This window comes from Lonchura striata, chromosome 1 (assembly GCF_050655825.1).
Source record: "Lonchura striata isolate lonStrDom1 chromosome 1, ASM5065582v1, whole genome shotgun sequence".
Taxonomy (NCBI): Eukaryota; Metazoa; Chordata; class Aves; order Passeriformes; family Estrildidae; genus Lonchura; species Lonchura striata.
The window spans coordinates 45,967,548-45,993,529 of record NC_140703.1 but is presented as its reverse complement, the minus strand read 5'-3'; the positions used below and the strand labels follow the sequence as shown (position 1 = coordinate 45,993,529).

At 42.1% G+C, this 25,982-nt stretch overlaps 1 protein-coding gene across 2 annotated transcripts; it reads left to right on the top strand.

Moving 5' to 3' along the window:
• Positions 1-542: 542 nt before the first annotated feature.
• Positions 543-21,491, top strand: SLC35F2 (solute carrier family 35 member F2). Of its 2 annotated transcripts, XM_021529370.3 has the most exons (8): positions 543-987; positions 6,950-7,125; positions 7,656-7,783; positions 12,819-12,978; positions 14,580-14,736; positions 15,521-15,573; positions 16,192-16,346; positions 20,138-21,491. In XM_021529370.3, the coding sequence occupies exons 1-8, from the start codon at positions 839-841 to the stop codon at positions 20,354-20,356; spliced, it is 1,197 nt and encodes a 398-aa protein (XP_021385045.3). In that variant the 5' UTR covers positions 543-838; the 3' UTR covers positions 20,357-21,491. The 2 variants fall into 2 exon arrangements, with proteins under 2 accessions (XP_021385045.3, XP_085432120.1); XM_085575994.1 differs by lacking the exons at positions 14,580-14,736; positions 15,521-15,573 and having other exon boundaries at positions 545-987.
• The last annotated feature ends 4,491 nt before the right edge of the window (positions 21,492-25,982 follow it).

Genomic DNA, 25,982 nt, shown 5'->3' with positions numbered 1-25,982 from the left:
GAGACCAACAGTGTCTTGTGGCAGAAAATCCTTTCAGCCAGGACAGTGATAAATATCTGCCCCAATGAGGGCCGAAGATTGTTCTCACTGGGGACACCTCGGGGGGTTCAATCCATCACATACAGAGCATCGTTAGAAGTACTGTTAAAAATCCCACCAAAGTATGCAAAATGTCACCAGGTTCTCCAGGTGAATTGCCCGGAGATGTAGGTGAAGAGAAACAGGATATAAAAAAATCTAGAGGCATGGGAAAGAAGCAGCAAAGTGGGAGTTGAAGCGTTAGAAGGCTCGAGGCTGCGGAGAAAGCGGCGAGAAGCTGAACTTGAAGGGTCTACAGTAACTGTTACTCCCGTAACTGGCAGATGAGCCTGAACTGCCCGCACAGCAACCAGCTTCTGCCAGGCTGCCAGGTGCCCTGGGGCTCGATGCCTGCGCAGGGGCTGGGGCCAAAGTAGCCCTGCAGGGACCCGCACCGAGGCACCAGGCTGGGCTGCTGCCGGGGAGCCCGGGGGAGAGCGGGAACACCAACGTGGCGTTGGCGCCGCTAAAGTCCCCCACCGACACGCAGCGGTTGAAGGAAACTGCAGGGCCGGAGCGCGCCCGGGAGAAGCAACATCAGGAGAGCTCCGACCCCACGCCCCAGCACGAGCCGTGCCCCTCCCGGGGGCGGCCCCTCGGCGGGCACAAAGCCGGGCTCGGCCGCTCTGCCCGGACCAGTGTGCCGCTGTCTCGGTGCTGCTGCTCATCCCTTCCTTCCGCCGGGTGCCGCCTTCGCAGCGCCCGCCCTGCACCGCTCCCTGCCCGCTGCCGGCGGGCGCGGGGCCGGGGCAGCCGCGCCATGGAGGAGGCGGCCGCTGCTGTCGGGGCACCGCCGCCCGCCGCCGCTGCTGCTGCTGCTGCTGCTGCTGGGGCCGAGCCATCGCTCGGGGCCGCCGCCTCCTCTCCGCGCCGGCTGCTGGCGCTGCTCGGGGCCAAGCTGTGCACCTGGTGAGTCCCCGGCCTCCACGTGGAGCCGCGCGGCGCCGGTCTCCCCGCCCGCCGGCTTCCGGGCGGCCCGCCGGAGCGGGGAAGAAGGGAGGAGAGGGGAGACGCCCGCGCTGCTCTCGGCGCTGCGGCGGGCAGCGCGGCCGGCATGCGGAGGCCGCTCTGCGCCGCCGGGAGCGGCCGGGGGAGTCTGGGCCGGAGCGGCCGCCGCGGTGCGGGCCCGGGGTTACGGCCGGGGCGGCGCGGGGCTGAGCAGAACCCGGAGCCAAGAGCCTTTCCGCCCGGCACCGGGGAGCCCGGGGGAGCTCTGGCCGCTGCCCCGGGAGCGGGCGCTCTGATGCCGGGGCTGCCCTGGGAGCGCCGCCGAGCTGCAGCCTGCGGATGCTCGGGGACGGGAGCGCTCAGGGTCGCCTCGGCTGAGCGTGGAATTAGCGAGTGACGTTTTGAGTCTGTTGAAGTTGGACTGTACTCTCACACATAAGCGCATGCATTTGTATTTTTTTGTTTTTCTCTTTTCCGTTTTTTTCCCCTGCACTTTACCTGTTTTGTAGTCCTCGATCAGCATCATTATGAAGGACAGGTGATGGGGTATAGCGAAGGTAATAGAACAAAATAACTTAAACGAGGTATGGAGTCCAGAAAGACCAATATCCCCATTTTGTCCTTCCGTGAATCAGCTTAGGAGATTTGTTCAGGTATATCTCTGAAAAATATGAGCACTAGTTTAAACATGGAAAACGTATGGAAAATATCTGCCAAGCTGTGCAAACAAGCTGGTACTTCAGAAGCACTACCTTCCACGAGAGCGAGACTACGTCCTTAGTCTTCTAGGCCGTCCACTTAAAGCTTCACTTTCCCTCTAAGAGGGAAAAACAGTCCCTGTTTAAATGGCTTTTTTTGAGCTATAGGTTTGGTCACTAATAGTTATTGCAAAAGATTTGTCAGCCAAGGATGTGCTGGATTTCCGCCAGCCTTGTGCTCATAAACTGTAGTCTGGCTGCTGGACTATGTGGTGGTGTATGCTGGACAAGCAGAGCCTCATTCCAGTGGGCGAAGTCGCATCTTCTCTTTTGGTTATGACTTTTTCTCTTTTCACTACTCATGCCTGTGAGGAGAGACCCAAAAGGCAAGACAGAAACTTGTTGAGAGTTCAGGAACGTCACTATGCCATTAGTTTTGCCAAAGGCTACACTGAGTGAGTCTGTGGAAGGTATTTGAAAGAAAATCAATGCCTTTCACTGATTTTTAAGAAGTGTTGTCTGAAATACTGAATTGATATTTTTTCTTATTTTTTTTTTCCTCCAGGTGACAGCAGGCTCAGCTACTTCAGTTTTGTTTGAGGCCTTTGAGTCATAGAAAGGTTTAATAGTTGTATGTAATAAACTAGGGGAGGACTAGGCTTCCCCCCCCCACCCCCCATTTTGTTCTGGGTTTTTTTTTCTGCCTTTTTTTTTTTTGAGTAGAACCATTAGAAAATATATTTCTAGTGCTTTTCTGTTTTTTATCCTTTTGCAAATTAAATTGATGTCAGTTTCAAAGCAGGACATGGAAAAACTAACTTCTGATAATGTTAGTTCTTAAAAATATATTCTGTTCTTCTTAGTTAATTACTAATTATGTTGCAATATGGGTTCAGTCTGAACCTGCATTTTCCCTTCACCACTAGCATGAAAAAGTGAGATCATTGAAATGAAAAGGTCACTTCTTCTGTTTAGGAAGGGTTCAGTAGATAAAGCTAAGTGCAAGTCTACTCTACATGAACAGTGTTGCCAGGCTTTGCCATGTCAGTATTAGATTGGTGGCATAAATAAAACAAATATTTGTATGTCTGTATTTATTATGAGTTAAAAATTCACATTAAAATTACAGGATTTACTAAACTAATTGCCAGTAAAATTGTTCACTCTGGTCTTATTAAATTTTCTTTAACTTCCTCCTATATGGATTGCATTTTAGTATCTTGGTGTATTCTGCATTTCACATGGAGCCACTGAAAACCGACCTGAATTTCTCATGTGTTAAGAGCTGCGCATTATTCAGGTGTTCACTTTAGACCAATTTGTGGCAAACTTTCATGCTCTAAAAAGTCCTAAAATGACTTTAGTTTTGCTCAAAGCCATAGATACATCTAGCTAAGATAGGGTGTCTGAAGGGTGGGGAGGAGTAATTACTTAGTAGCTTGCTATCAAGCATCAAAAGCCAAAAATAACCCACCCCCCCAAACTATGAAATGAAAGGCCTTTTCAGATCACTTACTTTGCATCATCTGAGAATCCAAAGTGAATTAGTCTTTTCCAATGCATTAAAAAAAAAAAAAAAGCTGAGAGGATTAAGTTCTGGCATTGAAAAGTTAATAATTAATATATTTCAAAATCTGATCAATTATTAATAAGAAAGTCACTGTCATCGATACTCATATCTATACCAGAGTGAATGGAAACCTGTGTCTTTAAAGGACAATTTAGAAGAAATTGTCATGCAAAATGCAAACCCTAGGATTTAAAATTTGCTCTCAAGTTTTACAGAAGATCAAACATATTTTTAAAGATAAGCTATGAGCCCAAGTGCATCATGCCAGGAGCATGGCAATGTCCCAGTTTGAAGAAATTACTTTTCATGCTTTGGCAAATGATGTGAGGGGAAACCATTGCTGCTTCCTGCTGAGGCTTTCACCTGGCATTGGGGAGCAGTCAGGGCATGAGTCTGTTACCTTACACACAGCTGAGAAAGCTGCCAGTTACAGAGCATTTTGGGATTCACAGCAGACATTTTTTGTGGTCAGCTTTCCACTGCTGGTGGACTAAGTCTTTCTGTCTATTTTTTGATGTTAACATTTTGAATCTGTTCAGGCAAGAAAAAAATTCCTTGAATTAAAAAAGACAAAAAATAGGGAAGGGCATGAGGTGTGATGAAGCCTGCTTGCTCTGTCAGACTCCTTTGTTACAGTAGAAGTAACTCTAGTACTGCCAAGACATATATTAACTAAATAGCAATGGTTGGTAGGGCAGTAACCACAAAGCAAACAGTTCTGGAGGTTCTGGACTTGCCTCTGCTCCCAAATGCAGGAATGCAAGGAGATAATTCCTTCGGTATTTTGAACTGGGGAAATTTGGTTATTACAAAAGCTGAGGATCACCTTAGTGGAGTTCCTCCACTGCAAGAGGGTAGATGGGTCTGTCTTGTTTTCAGTAAATGATGGTTGGAGCTCAATTATTAACAAATTCGAATGGCAGCAGGTTTTCCCCATTTTACCCTCTTGTTGGAACATGGTTGCAATCCAGTTTGCCAGAACGCTGCATGTAGAGTCCAGGCCTTTGCTGTAGAGAAAGTGCTGTAGCTCAGGAGGAGCAAAGTTTCCCCTTGCAACTCATATCCTAGACAAATACTTTTAAAGCCCTACCACACAAAAGTCCATGTTAAACAAGCCTCCTTAAGCAGACTTGTGGGGTGGTATTGCCTGTGCTGCTGCCCTTCTCTGTGGCAGCACCCAGCAGGTGGGTGAAGAGGAGTTTGTGTCCACATCAGGGCTTCTGCCAGCCAAGGCAGCTTTGACCTCTCCTGGTGTCGTATTGATGAGTGCAATTCATTCTTATTTATTTTATTTAGTTCATTTTGTGCAGCACGCAAGCTTTGCTCCAGTAAAACTGTAGCAGTTTTGCCCTGCCATGCCTCCATTCATGTCTGATCCCTACCTCTACCCTCTCCTACCAGCTAGTCCAAGTGCAGGGTGAGTTTGGTCCAATAAACTGCTAAAGGCTAGCTGTGTTCCTTGAGTGCTGATGGTGAAGAAGAAAAATTTTTCTACTAGTTTAGGGCAAGAAGTTTTATTTGAATAATAAAAAGTATATGTGTGTTTTTTTTAAATGCCTGAAACCATGTTCTTGTATGTTGTTCACCACAGTGTATCTTCCTTTGAATTTCAGTGGGTCTCCTGTCATTTTATCTGTTGCAAAGAAGCCAGAGTTTGCAGGGCTGGCAAAGGGCAGGCTGGAATCCTCATCCATGCCTGCTTGAAATTTTAGCTAGCCTACATCACGTTTGTTCTAATGGCAATTGATTAAATTCTTTATGTGACCAGAAAAGGATATTTCTGCATTAATCAGAATGTGTCTGAGTTGTTCACTAAACAGCACAATCAGCATTGACCAGAATATAAAGAAATTAAAAAGAAATAATTTAAAATATAACAGAAGTGAGGTTGGTTCAATTTTTCCTTCTGCTGTTTTTAATGAAATCCACCCACCACTACCCCAACAGTTTAGAAGTCCCTTTAGAAATGAGAATGTTTTTCTTTCACACACCAGTAAATTACTGATATAAGACTGGATAGTACCTTACAAGATTGTCACATGATATATAATACTTAGGAGTGTGAATGTGCACCATTCCTGGCATTGGTAAGACAAACTGTAGTAAAGCATGGGATTCAAATCTCTTAGACATACAGCGTGGCTGGACTTCATAGAGATTTGCTGTCTCATCAGAATGGACTTGGGAGAGAAAAATGTGCCCAGCAGCATTTTTGAAATCAGAAGAGCTTGGTGTCAGGCTGAATGGAAAACAGGATTCATGCAGGTGCACTAGAGTCTGTGCAAGGATGACGCCTCCCTTCCAAAAGGGGGGATTGATTGCATGATTGTAGTTGGGTTTAGCAGTGTCAAGCACAACCTTCTCATTGCCTGGCAGCTGGATTTCACAGCACAGCAGAGCAGGGTGAGCTGGTGCCTACTGCACTGGGGTCTCCCACCTTGGGAAAACAGCCAGTGTTACTCTCAGGTGGTGTGCCTGACACATGGGTGCCCAGCCAGACGTCAGTGTGGAGAGGTGTGGGCACAGGGTAGATGCAGAATCCTAATGAGGTCCTTTCTTCCCTTTGATTAATTTGAGTGGAAACAAATTAATCGATTTTGAAGACAGTTAAATTGTCATCAGTAGTCTTCAGAGTAAACAGATTAAATGTGAACTTCGCAGACCTGTACAGACAACACAGGGCTGAGCTCCTGTCTTGTATATTGTGAATCTGCAGAGACTGGAGTGGTACAAATCTGCGTAGCTCCACTGGCAGGAGAAAGAGCAAGCAAAAAGAAATGCACAGAATTACATGTCCCTGTTTGTCTAGTAGCATCTGGAATAGTTCATCTTGCATTAGGTAAAGAAATGCTACTAAAAGACCATGAGCTTTTTTTTTTTTGTCCCTGCTGGCTGCGGGTGGGACTTACAAGCTGTAAACGCAAATGTGATCTCTACCCAAAATGCATTCTTGACTTCATCCTCAGTTGCAGCAGAACACAATGTAATAGAACTGAAAAAAATTCACAACAAGTATTAATTATAATTATTCTTACTATAAGAAAGGTTTATTTTATGGTGAGAACAAGCAATCACTGGAACAACCTCCAGAGGGATGCTGTGGAGGTCCCATCCCTGGAGGTTTGCAACTGGACAGGGTGCTAAATAGTCTCCTTGAGTCTCCCTTTCCCATGAAAAGTTGGACCAGATGGTCTTTCAAGAGCCTTCCAAACTGACCTGTTACTTGGTTTTATCATTAATACTTTTGTGTTCCTTTAGCACTGCTCATCTAAGGTCTCAGCTCACTAAAGCTCAGTCAGGATGGAATTCTGGAGGGCAAAGAATTTAACTCAAAACTTGCCTAATAAGAATAAAACCTGCTATTGGGTCGAGCCTGCCCAGGTGACCTGTTTGAAGATCCTTGCAAGTAACTGCACTCTCCGTGGCTGATGGTTTGAGCTGGCCTCACTTCTCGTGGCTATCCTGAGGTGTCAGACTAGACCTTCTGTGTGCACAAAACCCTGCTTATCTGTAGGTAACAGGACAACATTAGTTGGGAGTAGGGAAAAAAAAGTGTCAGCCTAAAATATGTCATTTTTCCTGTTAAACTAGAAAATATTTTTTAGAACTTGCATGTTTAATCCTAAGCTTACTGTTCTGTCTTTTATGTTCACAGGCATATTTGGAAAACTATAATTCTGGGCCAGATGCTCTCCATGTTTATCTGTGGAACTGCTATTACTAGTCAGTACCTGGCAGAAAAATACCAAGTGAATACTCCAATGTTGCAAAGTTTCATCAACTATTTTTTGCTGCTTCTAGTTTATACAACAATGCTGGTATTTAGGACAGGTATGTGAAATACAGGATGGGAGATCCTTGTTCATCTTTTTTTTTCTTTCTATATTTTAATTTCAGAATTTGAAAATAAAGACCTTAATACTCTTACTAGTTTTTAAAGTTCCTGATTTATAGCAACACATGGAAATTAATTTTACAGGTTAAATGCACATTTAATTTGATATAATGTCATACCTGTTTAGAGTTTTGTGCTCTTTGGTTTGAAGTCATATGTTATATTGGAAAAAATAAGCTTTGTTTTAACACGCTCTGTTGCCAGAAGCTATTTAGTATTCCTCCTATTCTTATTAATTTACTCTTTAGACAACTCTAGTTTTGATGTGTTTTGCTTCATGTGGAAGAATTTCTGTACTTTTTACTGTTTGCGTTGTCTCCTCCCAGGCTGTGTTTCCTGTTATTGTATCTTAAGCAGGGGCAGGCAAAGTCAATCTTGGTATTATTTATGCTTCTAAAACGCAAAATTCCCATGCAACATTTGGCTGGAAAGAAGCACATATTGATTGCTGCTTTCTTCTAAACAGGCAATGACAATCTTTGGCAGATTTTGAAACAGAGGTGGTGGAAGTATATTATTGTGGGACTGGCTGATGTTGAAGCCAATTATATGATTGTAAAAGCCTACCAATATACAACCCTCACAAGTGTGCAGGTAAGGACTGATCTCTCTTTTAGAACTGTTGCTTTTATTACAGTTTTGGACTGGTTTCTAAAGTGAGATTCATAGGACAGACATAGAAGCTATTTAAGCCTGAAAAGAACTTTCCAGTATCTATTTTCTCTCTGCAGTACAGGGAAGAGCATCCTGTATCATGAATAACTTTTCCAGGAAGCAGAGAAGATTGGATGGTATTACCCTGTGCCAGCTCTTGAGTTGAAACCTAATTATTTTGATAAAAGCATTTCTAAGAGTTTGCTGACAGCCACTCACTTTTTTCTCATGACACAAAATAAAGATTTATGACCAGATAACAGTCACTCAGTGCAGGTTCTTGATGATAGTGAGGTGGATCTTTTGCCTAGTCCTAGAAGCTGTGGGAGGCGTTGTGAGATGTAACCCCACCTGTGAAGACACACTGAATTGCTGCTGGTGTTGCTGCCCATGCAGTGAGGTACCAGCCTTGTGGCTTTTGCATGTGGCAGTTCAGGGCCCTCTCTGGAAGAGGTGGAAGGTAGGTCAGCATAAATAAAGTAATAGTAGACATCCTCTGCAACACCAGTGTGTGATGCTATATTGCTGCACTAGGATAAATCTTGTTCTGAAAAAACGCTATAGACAGAAGGGCTGAAGCTGGGGTTTCTTTGTCACACTACTCAGACAAAAGCTGCTGGAAGAGTCAGTGTTTTCCTCCTGCCACCAACTGCAGTCTCCTGAGCTTGCAGGGCCAGTTTCCTTGAGCAAACTTAACTCAGAACACTGAGCAAAGTGGAAGTAAACCCTGCCTTTGGCTGTACTGTTAGTGAGCTGTGTCAGTCCCAAGTTAATTCACTGTGTGACTTCACAGCTGCTGTGGGAACAGAGGAGAGGATGGTGCAGGGGCAAGTAGGGAGTGTGTCCATGTTGTGCCAATTCATGCCTCCTGTAACCAGTGGTGGGGATCTGTGGCTGGGGTCATGGCCCCACTTACCCGAATTAAAAAAAAATAGTAACATGAAGACTTGGCTGTTAGTTGGAAAGGAGTCAGTGTTTTACAGAGTCAAAGTAAAAGGGGTTAATATTTAAGAGAATTCCCTGTAAAGCAATAAACTCCTGCAGTCCGGGCTCCCTTTAGAGAATTGCAGTAGATTTTCATTGCACTACTGAAGACTGGTTGTGTCTCTTGGGTTGTTTTGTCACATTTCCACTTCATACTTATGTGTTATGGCTCATTAAGTCTTTAATCTCCTTAAAAATAATGCCTAAGAAATCTAAGTTTTAACAGTGACTTGTTTCTCTCTCAAGATCAAGTTAAGCTAGTAAATGAGACGCTGTTTGACCTTACAGTTTACAGATGAAGAAGCCAGGACTTTGATCCAAATTCTCTGAAGTAGTAAAGCTATTCCCATGATTTCTTCCATAGAAATCAAGAAAGAATATGTATAATATATTGTCCTATCCAAAAACCTCAAGCATTTTCTGAGTCTTTTTCCCTTTTGGTAACCTTGCGACTGATCAGTTCAGTAATTGCAGTTTTTTTTTGCAGTTGCCGCTTGCCCTGAGGTTTCTTGCACATTCTCTGAAGTTACCAGTTTCTCTCCATTGTCAGAAATTAGATACAGGGAAAAATAACCCACAACAAAAGCCTGTGATTTGCTCTAGTGCAAGGCATTTTCTTTTTGTTTTTGGCAAGCAATTTTGCAGCTACATCAGTACCTGCAGTGGTTCAGAGCACCCAGCCTGATGGCCTGTCTGCAGTACTGGCTGTGAGTGGATGTCCTGTGACCATAAAAACAACACAGGGGTTTATGGCAGCTTCCCAAATGCAGTGTAATCATTGTTAAAATGCTGTCTGGCTGGAGCTTCAGCTCACCACTATGAAATGTAGCTTCAAAGATAAGTTTTTTTCAGCTCAGCAAGGAACTTCCATGTATTTTCTTGCACACACACACAGAGGCAGAACTGGTTTCCCTTTAGTTATCAAATACCATCATTTTACAGGAGAGGTTTGGAGATTTTTAGGGTGATAACAGAGGGATGGCAGCTGTCATTTCTTGGTAAATATTGAAGACTTTGGTCCATAACTGAGCTGTTTGGCTGTGGCTGAGGCAGTACGAGGATACTCCTTGCTGCCAGCGTCATTTTTTTGTGGCAGAACTTGACTGTGCTGCAGTTTGACCACCTATTATGGCAGGAAGCTGAGTTAGGAGAGGTTCAGGTTGGATATCAGGAAAAGGTTCTTCACCCAGAGGGTGGCTGTGCACTGGAACAGGCTCCTCAGGGAAGCGGTCACAGCACCAACCTGAGAGAGTTCAGGAAGTATTTGGACAGCAGGCACATGGTGTGGCTCTTGTGGTGTCCTGTGCATTGCCAGGAGCTGGACTTACAAGATCCTGATAGGTCCTTTCCAACTTAGGATATTCTGTGATATCAGTTATGTGATTTATATCAAAAAACAAGCAGTATAGCTGTGGTTTGATGTTTTTAACATGTTATTGGGCATGTTTAGCATTCGCTCTGTAGATAATTCAGATAGAAATGTTTTTCAGGTAACTATTGACAGATTGTCAGCTGATGGAAGAGTGCTGGCCTCAATAAGACAAAATATAGGATGAGCCCCTGGCGCTCAGCTGGAGGTTGCCCTTAGGAAGCCTTGTAGGGAATGAGCAGTATGAGCAGTTGAGCATTCTTGCTTACAAAGCTGTCTGAAGCTGGCAATTATAAGCAAAGCAATGACCTCCAACTGTCTATAATGATTTCTTAACCATTATATTAAAATGTCTTTCAATAATTTACCCTACTTTTAAAACCTCTTATAAACATTGTGGCCAAAGTGTTGAGTCAAAACATTTGTTAAAAATACGGGCTAGAATTCAATAACATGAGAGTTTGAAGAGGCTCTACTGGAAATAGTAGTCAGTACCACAGTACTGATGTAAATGTTATAAAACCTCGATAAATAAAATTTATTTTTTAATTGGTTCCATTGGCACAATTCATCGTGATATTACATCCGCTTTGCACCTCTTTGATCTTGATCCTGTGCAGAACAGCTCTATAATGTGTTAGATGAAGGGAAGGTAAGATCCAGTAGCTGAAAATCTGATTTCATCTGTCTGTAATTGAGGGTAACTGTCTCCTGGAATAGATTACTAGAATGTGTTCTTCATCATTTGATGCCTCTGTGTCCTGGCTGCAAGACCTCTAACCCTGGTGCTGTGGTTCTCCAGGGTATTCTTGGTCTGGATGCAGCAATTCCCCATCTGGCATTACTGAAAGAACTTCTGGCTCATCACGTACTATTCCCTTATATACTAATTAAGATGTTTCTTAAAGGGTTTCTACTCTTTCTGTTTGGGTTGAAAAACTTTGGAGGTTGGAAGGCCGCATGCTAACATCTCAGTTAATGGGAAATAAAAGCTTACTTATTAGTAGAAGAGGTATGTCTATTTTTGCCCTTCTGGTGGTATATCTACCACCAGAATGGTAAAAATTTTGCTTTCTAATGCTTATAGTATTTATTGTTGTTTGATATAGTCAAAACAGTCAAATTTAAAGGAAATGTTAGAGATCTTCTCTAACTAAAGGTAAGATAGAGAGCAAGACCTGTGACAAGATGGAAGGTCACAGTGTGATATTTTCCATGGTAGAAAGTTGTATTGAAATACTTGTTATCACATACTGGGACTCAGGTAGTTGTAATGTCTCATAATACAGCCTGAAGAAGTACTTTTATACTTCATAGACTTTACAAACTGGACAAGCTGGAGGCAATCCAAGGTCAAAGAGAAGTAGATGGAAGGATTAGAGGCAGTGTTAAGATTTAATCTGTAATAGCCGCTCGTAGCACTTTGCTTCTGAGACTTTACTATGTATAGTTATGAACAAGTAGAACCAGGCTTACCAAAATGTTAACAAATTTAGTTGAAACCCTTGGGGAAATGGCACAGCACAGAAGTTGACTGCAGTGGTGCACTGAGGCAGGCAGAGTCTGGAAATAAACATTACTAACTAAGGGCTCTTGTCTTGATTGTGGGGATTATATCCCAGTCCTACTGATCTAGACATATTTTGTTGGGGCTTCAGAAGGCCAGGTTTTAAGGGCTGACATTTGAGAGTAATTTCTGAGGAGTCTGGGAAGTTGACTGTGTGTTCTGCTGTAGGCTGTTCCTTATGTAGCTCTGTGGCACTCTTCTGAGACAGGTCAGAAAATACACCTTTTCTTTCCTTCGACAAATTCAGAAAAATCTTTTTTGTTGAATTAAATATTAAACCAATTATGATTAGCACAATGGTCTTGATGGCATTTGATTATATTAGAACAATATGCCAGTCTTATGCTGCAGTATGTGTTCTTCTGTACTGAGCTAACTCTTGCTGCTTCCTGTCCTAAAGGAGACTGGGTAGAAGATCCTTGGAAGTGTCCTAGGCCAGGTTGGAGTGGTTGAGTGGAAGGTATCCCTGCCTATGGCAAGAGGGTTGGAACTACATGAACTTTAAGGTCTCTTCCAATCCAAGCAGTTTTGTGATTCTATGGGTGGGTCTAACAGCGAAGCAAAAATACATATCAACTTTTACAGAAAAAATAAAGAAAGGAAAAATAAGTCAGAACATCAAACCCAAAGCTGCAGGGTCAGGTTCTTGCCACAGTCACGTCAACGTAAAATCAGATTACTTGTGCCATCAATAGTTCCATATTTTTGCTTTGTGTACTTGGAGCCCCCGGGAGCAATGCTGTTTCAGAGCAGCATCCTAGCATTGATTTGTAAAGCTGCAAAGATTGATCAGATCCATCATTAGAATACTTTCTAAATCAGTACTTTCTACCAAGAGAAAGTTGACCCCTGTTCCAGCTCCTCCTTTGCTTGAAAAATGCTTTTAAATGGTGAAATGGGTCTCACCTCTCTCTTAAACAAAACTACTGGGGTTGCTTTGCAGGTTTCCTGAATAGCTGATGATTGGAAGTAAGATCCTGTGCATTTGCTTTCAGGATGTTGCAGTCCAAATTTGGGGTGTGTTTCTAACTCAAACAATTTTTCTGTACACACAGCTCCTGGACTGTTTCGGGATTCCCCTGATGATGGCTTTGTCCTGGTTCATTCTCCGAGCAAGATACAGGCTGATACATTTTGTTGCTGTTGGCATCTGTTTGCTGGGTGTGGGAACAATGGTGGGTGCAGACATTTTGTCAGGGAGGCAGGAAGGTGAAGGTAAGGAGTCCTTTATTGTGGGGGGAAGAGCAGAGGGATGGTTCCTGCTGTGGACAGGAACTTGTAAAACAGCAGAAATAATAGCAGATACAGTTCTGTTTTAAAGAGAACATGTTGCTATTTTTATTTCTTGTCCAGGAAGAGGAGATGTTGATTTTATGGGGAGCTGTGGAATTTCTTTGCTTGTTTTTTTTTGATATTTCTACCACCTTAAAAAAACCCCCACATGTTAAGTTTAAATTTTGCTGCTGTTCATTAGACAGTGTGATGAAAAGTCTCATTCCTGAAAGCTTGCTCCTTTTGGCTGTCATGTAAGATGGCTTAACAGAAGAAGCTGCCTCTACCTGCAAACCTTGTTTATGCAGTATCAGCCTGCTGGCAGCCAGACTTCTGTGATTTGTAATTTTCTCTGGGTACCAGTAACACATGAGAAGTTGCTCACAGCAGCTGACTTCTCAGAGTTCTGTTTGGCAGACCCAGCAGAAATGGTCCGTGTGTCCACAAGGTCACAGCTTGGAAAACAGGGGCTTACTACAGGAGTGCAAGAGGAGATGGGGAAGGATACCAGGGTTCCTGGGACCTCTGTGAAGGAGGCTGGACTCTGGGGCCAGAAGCCAGCTGGGTGCAGATAAGGGCAGGTCTTGTCGTCTCTATGACAGGTACTTAAATCAACCCATATCATAGCAATCTTATTTTGAATAAGAATTTTGAATTTTCAGAGCCAGAAGCTATGAGAGAAAGTAAATTTCAGGGCATTAGCTTCATCAGGCAGCATAGAGATAAGACCGTGCTGTTATTTTGGAGCTTTACTTAGGTAAGATGTAAGACAAACTAAGTTTAACTTTACTGCTATGTGTTACAAATATCTTGGAGGGAGAAGAATATTTCCCTGAGACATTAAGAAGTTGTGCTTTATTTGCTGACTTGGGGATCCTTACTGCTGCTTACCCTCATATTTTAGACATGCTTTCTCAGTGATTGCTTAGGGAGGGAAATTTTAAACCAATCGAAGGATTTAAACAGCACTGATCCTCTTGCTGCTTAGCTGATGCACAGAGACATTTAATGATGAACGATCGTAGCACAGGGAGTCCTGTTTGCAGTATCAATACATTGCAGCAGGGCACACGGTACCCCCCATCTGCAGTGCCCACTTAGGACATGGCATAAACCTGAAGCTCAGTCCAGTTCCCTCCAAAATCAACAGGCTGATTTTAGCAAGCCTTGAATCAGGCCTTACTACAGAAGCGGGGACAATATTCTCAAAATGCAGAGAGCATCTCTAACTGGGAATTTGCTCAATTCCCTACAGTGCCTGAGGTCAGCAGAAGTAGTGTTGGACCAGTTAATACAGCAGGGTCTTGGCTGGGATGAGATGTAAATGCTGGGTTTAGCTCACTCCACACTGCGCAGGGTGAGGTGAATGGGCAGCAGAGTCTGTGCTCAGACACTCCTCTGCACACACAGGAAGGGTTTCCTTCCCCCTTCCCCTGCAATGAGCTAGGAAAATAGAGGTTCAAGATAAATTTGCTTGCTTTTTTAAGGAAAGTTAAAAAGTATTTGTGGCATTACCCTTATTGTGGATTAATATTTCTGTACAGGTAGTGACGTGGTGATTGGAGATGTCTTAGTGCTTCTTGCTGCTTCTTTGTATGCCATTTCTAATGTGAGTGAGGAATACATTGTGAAAAATCTGAGCAGAGTGGAGTTTCTAGGAATGGTGGGCTTGTATGGGACTATTATCAGCGGTCTACAGCTGTAAGGATCTAATATTTATTTTAAAACTAATTAAGAATATACTACAGATGATTGCTTGTATACCCTGAAATGACGTTATTAAATTCTTTGTTGCATCTGTATGTGGCCTATATCAGAATCCTTCCACTTGAATTGATTTTTGTTGGTGATCAGCATCTGGTTTATGTCCTTTTTATTTGCACTACTTTTATTGCAGCAGTTACAGCTGAACTCCTGCAGTTGAACACATAGGATCCTTGGCTGTATTTTTTCATTTTGTTGACGTTTGTGAGGACACTCAGTATGCTGAGGACTGTTCATAGGAATGTATTTTTTAAAGAATTTTCTCTGTGGAAAAGATTAGGAGATAATTGTTAGGATGAGATCATCCATAATAAACTAAAGTTTAAAATGAAGCCATGTATTGTCTTACAAATAACCACATTTGAGTAACAGCCCAGATGCACTTAAGTCTGTCTAATGAATTATATAGTCCTCATTTCTCATCATTATAGTTAATAATTTCATCAAATGGTACATCAAATAAAAACAAATTGCTGAAGCATTAAAATGCCTGTGAAGAAGGCATAAGAATCAAATAACAGTGCTCTTGACTTTCAGGCATTTTCATTTTTATGTATTTTTTCATGTTTGTTAGATGTTTGATCTAGTGTCATTCAGTAAAATTTGAAACAAATAAATGAATGGCTTATAGATCAAAAGTTTCTCATCTATTTGGTAATTAAATTCTCTATTTTAGCATGATTTTTGTTCGTTTTTTACTATATTATATCTTTAACTCTAGAGCCATTGTGGAACATAAGGATATAATGAAAATTCAGTGGAACTGGAAAATTGGTATGTGTATGACAAAATAATATGCATGTTACAGAACACTGGAAAAATGTAATAATTTAGACTTTGAATGGTGGGACTTTATTTCTCTGAATAACAAGCAGCATTAATACTATATTTCACAAGTTTATTTTCTTCAAACTTTGCAGCTCAGCAAAGAGAGGGTCTGCACATTGAACATTGAAACAGGTTTTGCATTTTACAGATAACTTGAAATAATTTTTCAAAATAAATTGAAATAAGTAAAAAATGAAACCTGTTTAATTACTGTGTTTGTTGTTCAATTACTGATGTGTTTGTTGTTAAAACATCACAAGAACATTCTTCTGTTGTCCTTCCTAAATGAAGTACAGAAAAAATTGACACATTTTGACCTGAACAGAACTAAATATATATATATGTGTGTTTGTGTCTTGTATATATACATATTTATATCTTCTGTAGTTATATAGATACAGTAATTCTTGCAATACAAGGTAATTTTCCATGCTTCTATTACATGTACATTCCCATATCTTTTAGGAGATAAAAATGCATAGTTTCAAGGCATCTGAAGAATATCAGTGCTCTATAAAAACATAGTTCTGTGCCTGAGGAGTAACGTGTCACCTTGTTTTGCAGCACTACTGTTCACAGCCTTTGCCCTGTGCATGTTTGGGCTATACAGCTTCATGCCAGTTGTGATTAAAATTACCAGCGCAACCTCTGTCAATCTGGCAATTTTGACTTCAGATCTCTACAGTTTCTTCCTTGGGCTTTTCCTGTTTTTATACAAGGTGAGTACATTCATTCCTTCACTTGCACATTCTTGCAGTTATATTTCTACTCCAGAATTTATATAAATAAAGTGTAAGGTTCTTAAGAGCCCCAGGACAGTTGTTTGCACCTGCACATTTCTGCAGCTTGTGATTCATTCTTGGCAGGTGTTGGTCAGGAGGAGTCATGTTAGTTAATGACAGAGCCTTGCCTTTGCCAGAGAGCCATTTTCAAACCATTTCACACTTGAAGGAATAAGTTAATGTTAAGATACAGTAAATAATTTCCCAAGGTGTTCCAATAATACAGTTCTCACTGAAAGCTGTGTGTTTGTGGAACTGTATGTTAGATCTGGTTCATTACTCCAAGTGTCGAAGGAGAGGGTTTGAATCTCCCTGTCCTGAAAGGTGTTTGGTGTCTAAAAGACCAGTTTGATTTTCAGAAAATCAACTTCTTTCAGAAGTTTAATCTGTTCATTACCAACGTTTTGGGATTAGAATCAAGCTCTCTCAGGGCTGCTGCTAAGGAGAGACTAAAGGATCTGAAAAAATACTGATAAATGTATTATTCTGTACACTCTTCAAAAGGCAGTTATTTTAATTGTGCTCTAAAATATATCTGGCAGTGTCCGATCAAGCTAAATGACAGTGCTGAAAGGATTTCATTCCACCCTCCACTTTCCATCCAGAACCACTTGTGAGAACCTAGTTCATTAAAATAATTGCAGTAATTGAGTCAGCTGCTTGGTGACTGGAAGGGCTTGTGAGAGTGAGAACTTTGCTTAGGAACTTGATTAGTATTATTCCATGTGCTTGCTTTCTCTTCAGCCAGAAGCTTTTAGGTCAGATTTGTTTTCTGAAAATGAAGGCAGTGCACAGTCTCATAACAATAGCGTCTGACAGCAGCTTGATTTTTCTTTTCAGGAGTCTCTTAGCTCAGCTTTCCTCCCTGTTTTGGGTTCCAGACTTTGCTCCAAACTACAAAGCATCCATTAAAAATGAATGCAGGAAGCAAACCACACTTACAGTCTAACAATTAAATCCTTTCTGAGTCACTTCCAAATGTGGATTTTGGCACCCAGATAGCTTAACTCAAGAAGTGATTATAAATTTATATTCATAATAGTGAAGAGGAAGAAGAACTTTGGGATATATTAATTTTTTTTTTGGGGGGGGATTTTAGCTTATTTTGGGAAGAGGCTTTTCCGGGAGCAGGTCATCTCATAATTTCTAACACTGAGGTATTCTGGTACCAAAGGAAAAATGGGCAGGCGAAGACTTTGGGATTGTGTTGAGAGAACTTGAGATATTTATTGAAATAGGAAGTTGCATATGGGGTTAGAAACAAAGAAGTAACAAAAAGGAGAGCAGTAATAATGCCACATCTTTAGTAATCAGAGGACCTGAGATAAGTTATTATCTCATCTGTTATCTGAGATAACCATGAACTGAGAGAGCCGAATTTTGACATGGCTCTTAGTAGAAAATTTTATTGCCAAGTTAACCATATAGTTTCTTAACCTATGGGGCAAATAAACCAAGTAGTATGTTTGCTAGAATAAAAAGCACTCTGGATACGGGAATCTACAAGCAAAAAATGCAGGGAATTGCTCTGTATTCCCCTTATCAGATGATTATCAGATGATATTTCTCAACAAGCTGCTGGTGGCTTGGCTGGGCTGTAGAGTGAAGAGAGCCATGGAGAGCCCTGAATTGCCATGGTCTGAGCCTGCTCTGAAACAAACAAACAGAAGGACCACAATCAGTGGCTGCAGCAGCAGAGAGTGCCCAGGTCCAGGAATTGATAAAGTTTTGACTTGTGCACAGTTTTGCTAATGCACTTAACTTTTTGGCCTCAGTCATGTCTGTTTCAAGTGAAATGTGGATTTTTCTTGACTGTTTTGAACTCTTTTTTGTGTTTTTTTCCCTATTACTCCATAATGAATCCTTGCTGTGCTTCCTAATGAACTCATTATATAGATAACTGTAATCCCTCAAGAGATATTGAGAAAGATCTTCTCATGCATTAGTTGTATAAACTGCTGTAGAAGGGAGTATACTGCACAGACACTAGATGGAGATACAGTCCTCCAGTAACATTTAAAGTAATCTCTCTAGGCTCAGCAGTGGCAATGAGGATATCAGCTGCACAAAGTATAAGTGAAATCAGTGTCTGAAGCAATAAAGTTGTTGCAATATTTGAAATTAAAAAAAAAAGAAGGAAGAAAAAACCCAGGAAAAAAACCACTAAGTTCTCCTCAAAAGGAAAAAAAAGAAAGAGTGTAGGTCTGACAGGGCAGCATGGGTAATGTGTCAATGAATGCAAAGATATACACAGGCCTTGAGTCACAGCTACACTGCAACAGCTTTGGCACCCTGCCTTGGTGACTGTATCCACTCCTGGAGGAATTGACTCATCAGGATCAGAGACACTTCCAGCCTTGTGTGCACTGTGCTGTGAGAGGGGTCTCAGTTCCTGTGACTGCCCAGCCACAGGTCCTTGCACACAGGCATGTGCTCACTCAGGGCCTGAGGCTGGAGAATTTGGGCAGGTGGTTGGTTACAGCCCCAGGCTCTGCCCATTTGCTGGGAGCTGGTCAGTGGGAGGTGTGACCATGGGTGATCCTGCTGCCCCTTGGAGATAGTTCAGAGCTTGATGCTTCCTCCTGTGTGGGGTGAGCACCTGAGTCCAAGCTCCTCCAGGCAAGCAGCCAACAAGGTGAGATAAGAGGGCACTTAAGACAAGGCCACTGTGTTTCAGTCTGCTTTTCTTTTTGTGTGTTGCCATCCAAGAGTTTCCAAGCCAAGTGACTGCCAGCTAGGAATTGCAGTGACTAAACTGTAGATGCCTTAGTCTTTTTTGGAGGAGAGTCCACTAAGTCCTACCATTCATTTCATCCTGATAAACCAGAACATATTTTTCAGGCATGTCTAAGGAAGCTAAGGAGGTTAGAGGTTACTAACAGAAGTGTGCAGGATATGCTGGTCCTTCCTCCTAGTATTTAATCAGTGTGGTTTGATAAAGGGAATATGGAGGATTTTAGTAAACCTGCTGAAAATTGTTCCTGTCTGTGGATAACTTCCACACTTGGTGTTATTGAATCTGGTGTTATGTAGTAAGTATTTGTCTTTCTGTCAAGGTGGATGAATCTTGGCAATTACTGGAATTTCAACAAGTGAACAATAGAGTGCCTGATGTACCTCTGCAATTTATACTTTTTAGGTGTCACCACTCTTCACAGCTTGCAAATGCCAATCTTGTAAAAGGAGCCCCAGCCTCTCTCCCCTCAAGGACCTGTTGGGTGTAGAGAGCAAAATGGTTTTGATCCATCAATTATACTAATCTAGCCCTGCAGATGGTTAAGAGATCTGTGCAGAGAGCTAGCTGGTGACTTGCAATAGCACAGAGATTCATCTCTTGCCAGAACCTGAAATACTTGCATGTGCTGGATCAAAATTCTCTTAGGGATAGAGTGTTTCAGTATTCATGTGAGTAAACAACTTTCATTCAGTATGACTGTGTTTACACCCATTTGTTCTCTCTGTTAAGATTCTTGTATGTAGACCTGAGGAAACTCCCTGTCCAACAGTCTTGGGAGTGAGGTGCAGAGAAAATCAGACAGTGGCCCAAGTCTTTAAGTAAATAGAGCTGTTGAATTTTGGTTTTCAGAGTTGAATCCAGCTCATGGTGATAATCCTCATTAAAATATTTTTTACAAGGAAGTGTAGCTTTCACATTCTTGAAACAAGGCAGCGTTGGCATGTTCTTGCATCAGGCGAGACTGAATGCATCTCTTTCTCTCCTCTGCCAGTTTTCAGGTCTTTACATCGTGTCCTTTGTTATCATCATGGTGGGCTTCACCCTGTACTGCTCAACCCCTACTCGGACGGCAGAGCCCAGGGCCCTGCTGCAGCCCAGCAGCGCCGGCCTGGACAACGCGGCACTAAAGCTGGAGGAGAACGACGGCGACACCCCAGCCGTAACTGTGCAGTTCTCCAGAGGAGAAACTGTGGTGGTCAGCACCAATTAAAGAAATGGCAACACTTTAAAACAGAGCCTTCTTTTTAATTGCCAAATTTCCCTCAAATATTAATCCCGAGGCACTGCCAAGGCACATGTCATACTGTGCTGGGTTTAATGCACTTGATAGACTTTTAAGGCCAGATCCTTAATCAGTGAAACTGTATGGATTTGCCCTTGCAGAAAATCTGGCCTTTAGATTAAGACAGATTAGTATTTATGTGGAGCTGCTGGAAAGTGAGAGACTGTTATTTTTAAGTGCTTAATTAACTTAACTACAAACACTTAGGGAAAAAAACTAAGCCAAAGCAAGCTCCCAGATCACTTAATGGGGAGTGAATATGTTTTATATTGCATTAGGGACCTAAATCTGCACAATGCTGTCTGAGGGCTTCATGGGTTCCACCCCTCGGTGCAGGGTGCCCTCAGACAGCATCTTGTAAAAGCTGCTCAGCTTCTCACAGGACCTGCTCCTGTAAGCCACAGTACATTCACACACCTTCTACGTGCCGCTGGACTTCATTCCTCTGCAAAGGATTTGCTGCCTGCATTCCACCCAAATGTTCGTCTCTTCATATTGCTGCACTCCCTGTTGCCACTGGGGCTGCAATGTGTGTTTTTATTTGAATTTTGCTACTATGGAAAGTTTGAATATGTGTTTTTATAATTCCTCGTGTTTCCCTCTGTGGCCTTTTCTTTGGTGCATTCCTATTAGCTGTGGGGGAGGCAAAGGCAGGCTCTTTCTCTCTTCAGTAGAACTGAAAGTGTTTTTTTTTTCTGGATGAGAAAACAAAAAGGTTTGAATAGACGTTCACTTCTCAGTGAATTTCTCCCTGAAATGGGACACATTTCTGCTAAAAGAGTTGCAATAAAATTGGCATTTCTTCAAAAAACTGAATAATTTAAGCCAACTCTTATGGCAACAATAATGACATAATATCCAAAAGGTTAGGTGCTTTCAGTAGATAGACTGGCAATTTTCATACCCCCCTTTATATTTACAACAAGTGATGAAAAAATACAAGGCTGCAGTTTTAAGATCAGTAAAACCATACTGGAGTTTTATTTTATTTTATATTTTGTATAAGCCTTAAGAGCTCAGGTGTATGAAGTAAAAAAAAAAAATAAAGTATTCAGCAGCTGGACACTTGGTCTTGGTTTGCTTATTTTATAAGCTAAGATTTCTTTACTGCTCAAAATTGTTTTCATGAATTTTCTCAACTAAATCTTTTACTGGCTAAACTTTGCTCTGGAAGGAAAGACGACATTTTCTGAAGATACTGGTGATCAAATGACACAATCTGGATTTGTGTTTCTGGTGTAGTTTATTGAAGCAAAATCTTCCAGGAAAAATCTTACCTGATTGTTATTTACAAAAGGAAAACAAAGGTTCAACAGATACTACAGCAACAATTGCTGCTTTTTCACTGTGTCATTCATGCACAGAAATGTGAGCAGGTGCTGATGCTTTATGGAAAGCATTTGGGTCCTCCCATATAGAATGCTCCTTTTGAGGGGGAGCAGTATTTATTTTATTTTCTAAAATTATGTGGTAGTAACATGAGAACACAGATCAGTGTAACATAATGTAGACTTCATCTGAGTGTGTGGGGAACATGTATTGGCTCAGGCTTTGGCCGGTCTTCAAAACACAGGACATCTTGTGGTGTGGTGTGAGTGCTCAGGCAGTAGCTCATCTCCTCAGCATATAGACCATTGAAACCAAACTTGTGTAAAACATAGGTTGGATGTTTTAAAATCCACAGCCTGCATTTTTTTCTTCCAAGGCTTTTAAAATCTGACTATTAAAAGAGGTTGGAATCTGATTCAAGCAAATTGGACCAGACAGGGCTTCTGCTGAGGTGCAAGGAGAGAGGGGCAGTGTGGAGCAGCTTAGGTTCCCCAGCATGGACACTGGGACACCTTAGTGATTTGACACTTACATTCTGAGCTGAAAACTCTGTTTCAGAGATACAGGCTGTGATTTAATTTCTTATGCTGTGATTTTACACCATGCTAAAGATTTCCTGGAATATTGTGGGGTAGCTCAGATTCATGTGTGCTAATGCCCCCAAGAAGGTCTTTCAAGCTCTCAGTGAGGACAAGATTGGTGCTTCTGTCAATGACTTGCCATCCTCATGATGGCTCCCATCTATCTCCCTGTGATCCTGCTGGATGCAGGCATCTACTCCAGCAGCCTGGGACGGTGGCCAGCCACATGCTGATGGTCATGCACACCTAGTGTCTTGCTTTTCATCACCTTAAATTTCTACCCCCGTGGAATGGCTGTCTGGGTGGAGAGGAGACAAAGTTGCCTTGCAGAAAAGTTCTGCATCACAAACCAGCACCATGGTATGGTCCAAGCTCTGGGCACGTGAGGTACTTGAAGCCTGTCCTTAAAGAGTTCTCAGCATTGTGTGGGAGGGGACCAGATATATCAGTCATCTTTGCTGTCTGTCCCGTGAATCAGAAGGAAGTGGGTGCAGACTGTTGAAGAAAGATGCATTGCTTCAGAGCACAAGTGACACATGTATTGCTTGTGGGGAAACAAATGTTCAGTTAACGAATCACATATGCCAGATCCTCTGGTACCTCTCAGACAAGGTGCCTGGGTGAGCCTTTAACATAAATCTTTCTGGAATATTGGAATAAGCTGGAAGAAAAAAAAAAATCCATCTGTCACTTGCATTAAACACAAGAATCCAAATAAAAATGTGTGACATCCAGCCTTCCTCCAAGGTTTGGTTACAAAACAGCAAAAGTTATCTGGCATCAAAATGTCACGGTATGTTGGGAAGCAAGAAATTAGTGTGGCACTAATTGAGTCCTAACATCTCTAGAGCTTGAGGGAGAGGATGGACTTGTGAACATCAGTTATTTTAAGGTTTTTGACCTTTTCTAGGTTGCACATACTCAGTTCTGTACGATGTGATGTCTGGAACAAACATATCAGTTCTTGTCAGCACCATTCGTTCCCACTATTTATTGTGGGATTTTTCATTGTGTTATATATACAGTTGTCTTGGAACAATCTTTTTCAATCAATTTAGGAGGTTTGACAGAGGGAAACTTGCACATGCTCTGTGACCAATCATGAGCAATTTTGAGCAAGCAGAGAGATTCCAGAAAATGCAGAATGAAGGATCCTGCAAGTGGTTTGGTCTTTCACTAAGATCCAGCCTCCTGACAATTTCAGTGCTATACCTGATGAGAATCCAATGAGCTGTGACGTTGCAGATTTAATATTTAACTTGAGGCTACACCTAAAAATATATTCATTAGACAAACAGCATCCAAGGTATTGGAACCTCACCCTCTCAAGCTCTCTCTTTGCAGTCCTTGGAAGGAGAAATTCCGCTCTCCCTTGGAGATGCCAATATTTATTTATTGAGTTTGCTTGTTTTGAGTGGAGTCAACCCAAACCTAGAGATCTCAGTCAAGTGCGATATCCCTTTCTTATGGACATTGGTGTCTGCAGTAAGGGGCTATAGAAACTGATCTTTTACAACTAATGTGAGAGATGAAAGAGGCACAGAGAGATTTTCTTAGCAGCTATGGGAAGCCCTTGGCTGGTTCAACAAGGTTTTGTGTGCAGTGGTATCTAAAACATGCATCCTTCACTCCTCTCCTGATACAATTTAATTTTTCTCTTGTATAAGAACATTCAAAACTGAAACTTGCAGATTTTACAGAAAAAAGCCAGAAGGAAAAATCTGATTTCTTGTACAACACGGATCAACATACTGCATCTGATTGCTCACAAGTGAAAAACACAGCACTGTACCAGCTCCTAGGAAGAAAATTAATTCTATCTCAGATAAAATCAGAAAAAGGTATAGGTTTTAGTAACGTTGCAGCATTTATTTAAAATCTTGATTAAATTCTCAAAGCAATATTGAATTTATCCTTTCTGGAAGTAGGAGGATTGATTTTATTTTCACGAACTGGTTCTTGGATATATAAAGTGTGAAGAAAGTTAGAGTTCTCTGAGCTCTCTGAGAGTAAATAGCCTCCAAAAGCAGGTTTCCATGCCCTTCAAGACTGATGTATTGTTAAGGTGCCGTCTGGGAACAGTTCTGATATTTTAATCTTGAATATATGGCCCGGGGTCAGTATCACTGAACTGAGACCCATGACATCACCCTATTCAAAACAGACTTTGTTTCACCAACTCATCTCCAACCTGTCTCCCTGTGTCAGTACCAGGAGCAGGGCTTGTGCAGCAGTAAATGCTTGACCAAGGGGGTGATTTGAAATGGGATAAATGTAGCAGAAAAAGGCTGCACAAGATTATGGCTTCTTGCTTGCCAGTAGTCCAGAAAAAATTGATTTTCCTTTAATCCATTATTATTATTATTATTTAATAAACCAGATAACTCATCCATACACAGATCATTGTAACAAAGTAGGGAATGTTTTAAATTTTAGCCTCAAACTATTGGCTTACCTTTCCTTGTCAAAACCATGGCAAAATTGAAACTGACTGAGAAATCTTGCTCAGAGTAAAAAAGATGCCACCAATCTCAAACAAGCCAATGCTTCATGGTCTGATAATAATATATGTATATGCATAATACCTGTGCCCTTGAAAAATCAATGAGTATTTAAAAACCTGCACAGGTACAGGATACAATGTGTGTTCTTGCTTTGCTGTGTTGTTTGTGGCAAAATTCCTTCAAGTTATTTGCAAGGAGACTGTGGTGCTCCCTGAAGCTCAAAAACCTTTACAATTTGTCTCCTGCCATCAGTGTAAGTGCCTGTTGGACTTCCCTGGAGAAATTGCTTTCATTTAATAAGTTTATACATTGCTTGTGTTTAAAAAAGAAAAGCTACTGGATAATCCTATCTCTTGCAACATCTGTAAATTGATTTGCTTCTTGAGAGCAAGAGTGATTTGTAACTCACAACAAAGTTAAAGTAGCATGACTAAATTAAGAGGAGCATTCAGGCAGCTGGAACACAATTACAGCATCAATGCACTTGCTGTGCTAATGTGATATTAAGGTTATGACTGTGGTGAAACTGGAACCAGCGTGCACAAAGATGCGCTTCCTTCCTTCCTGTGGTGTTTGTCTGCTCGAGCTGACATGGAAATGTCTGTGTTAGCTGAACAGGACCTGAGGACTACCTGCGGGTTTTGTGCGTGCAGATGGGAGATGCCAGCTCGGCTCATGGGCAGCGACACACACTGCGCTCTGTCAGAGAGATTTTGCTCTTATCCTGCTTGTTCTCAGTGTGAGGGAGGCAGGAAGTGAGTTGCTGTTGAGAGCTGTTGCTCTCTTTGCACAGGAACACCAGGAGACAGGACAGGGGCTGGGCACCTCACACCTTTGCCTCATTCTTCCAGGGCTGCCGTGAGGCTTCCCCTGGGGCAGCAGGAAGGACCTGCAGAAGTGCAGCCCTTGGCTGCGATGCACTGCAGCTGCAGTGGCTTTCTCAGGGTCCTGGTTTCCAGTGGAGCATCATTTGCCAAAGGTGAGTGTCCCTTGGTCTCTGCAAAGAGCATTTACTGCAGCAATAGAGCTGCCATGGGCCCTCTGCAGCATCAGTCTGTGCTCTCAAGGACAGAGTGAAGGTGTTGGGTACCAAACCATTTTAACTGCAGTGAAACCTGGGTCCAGCCTCACTTTCTGGGG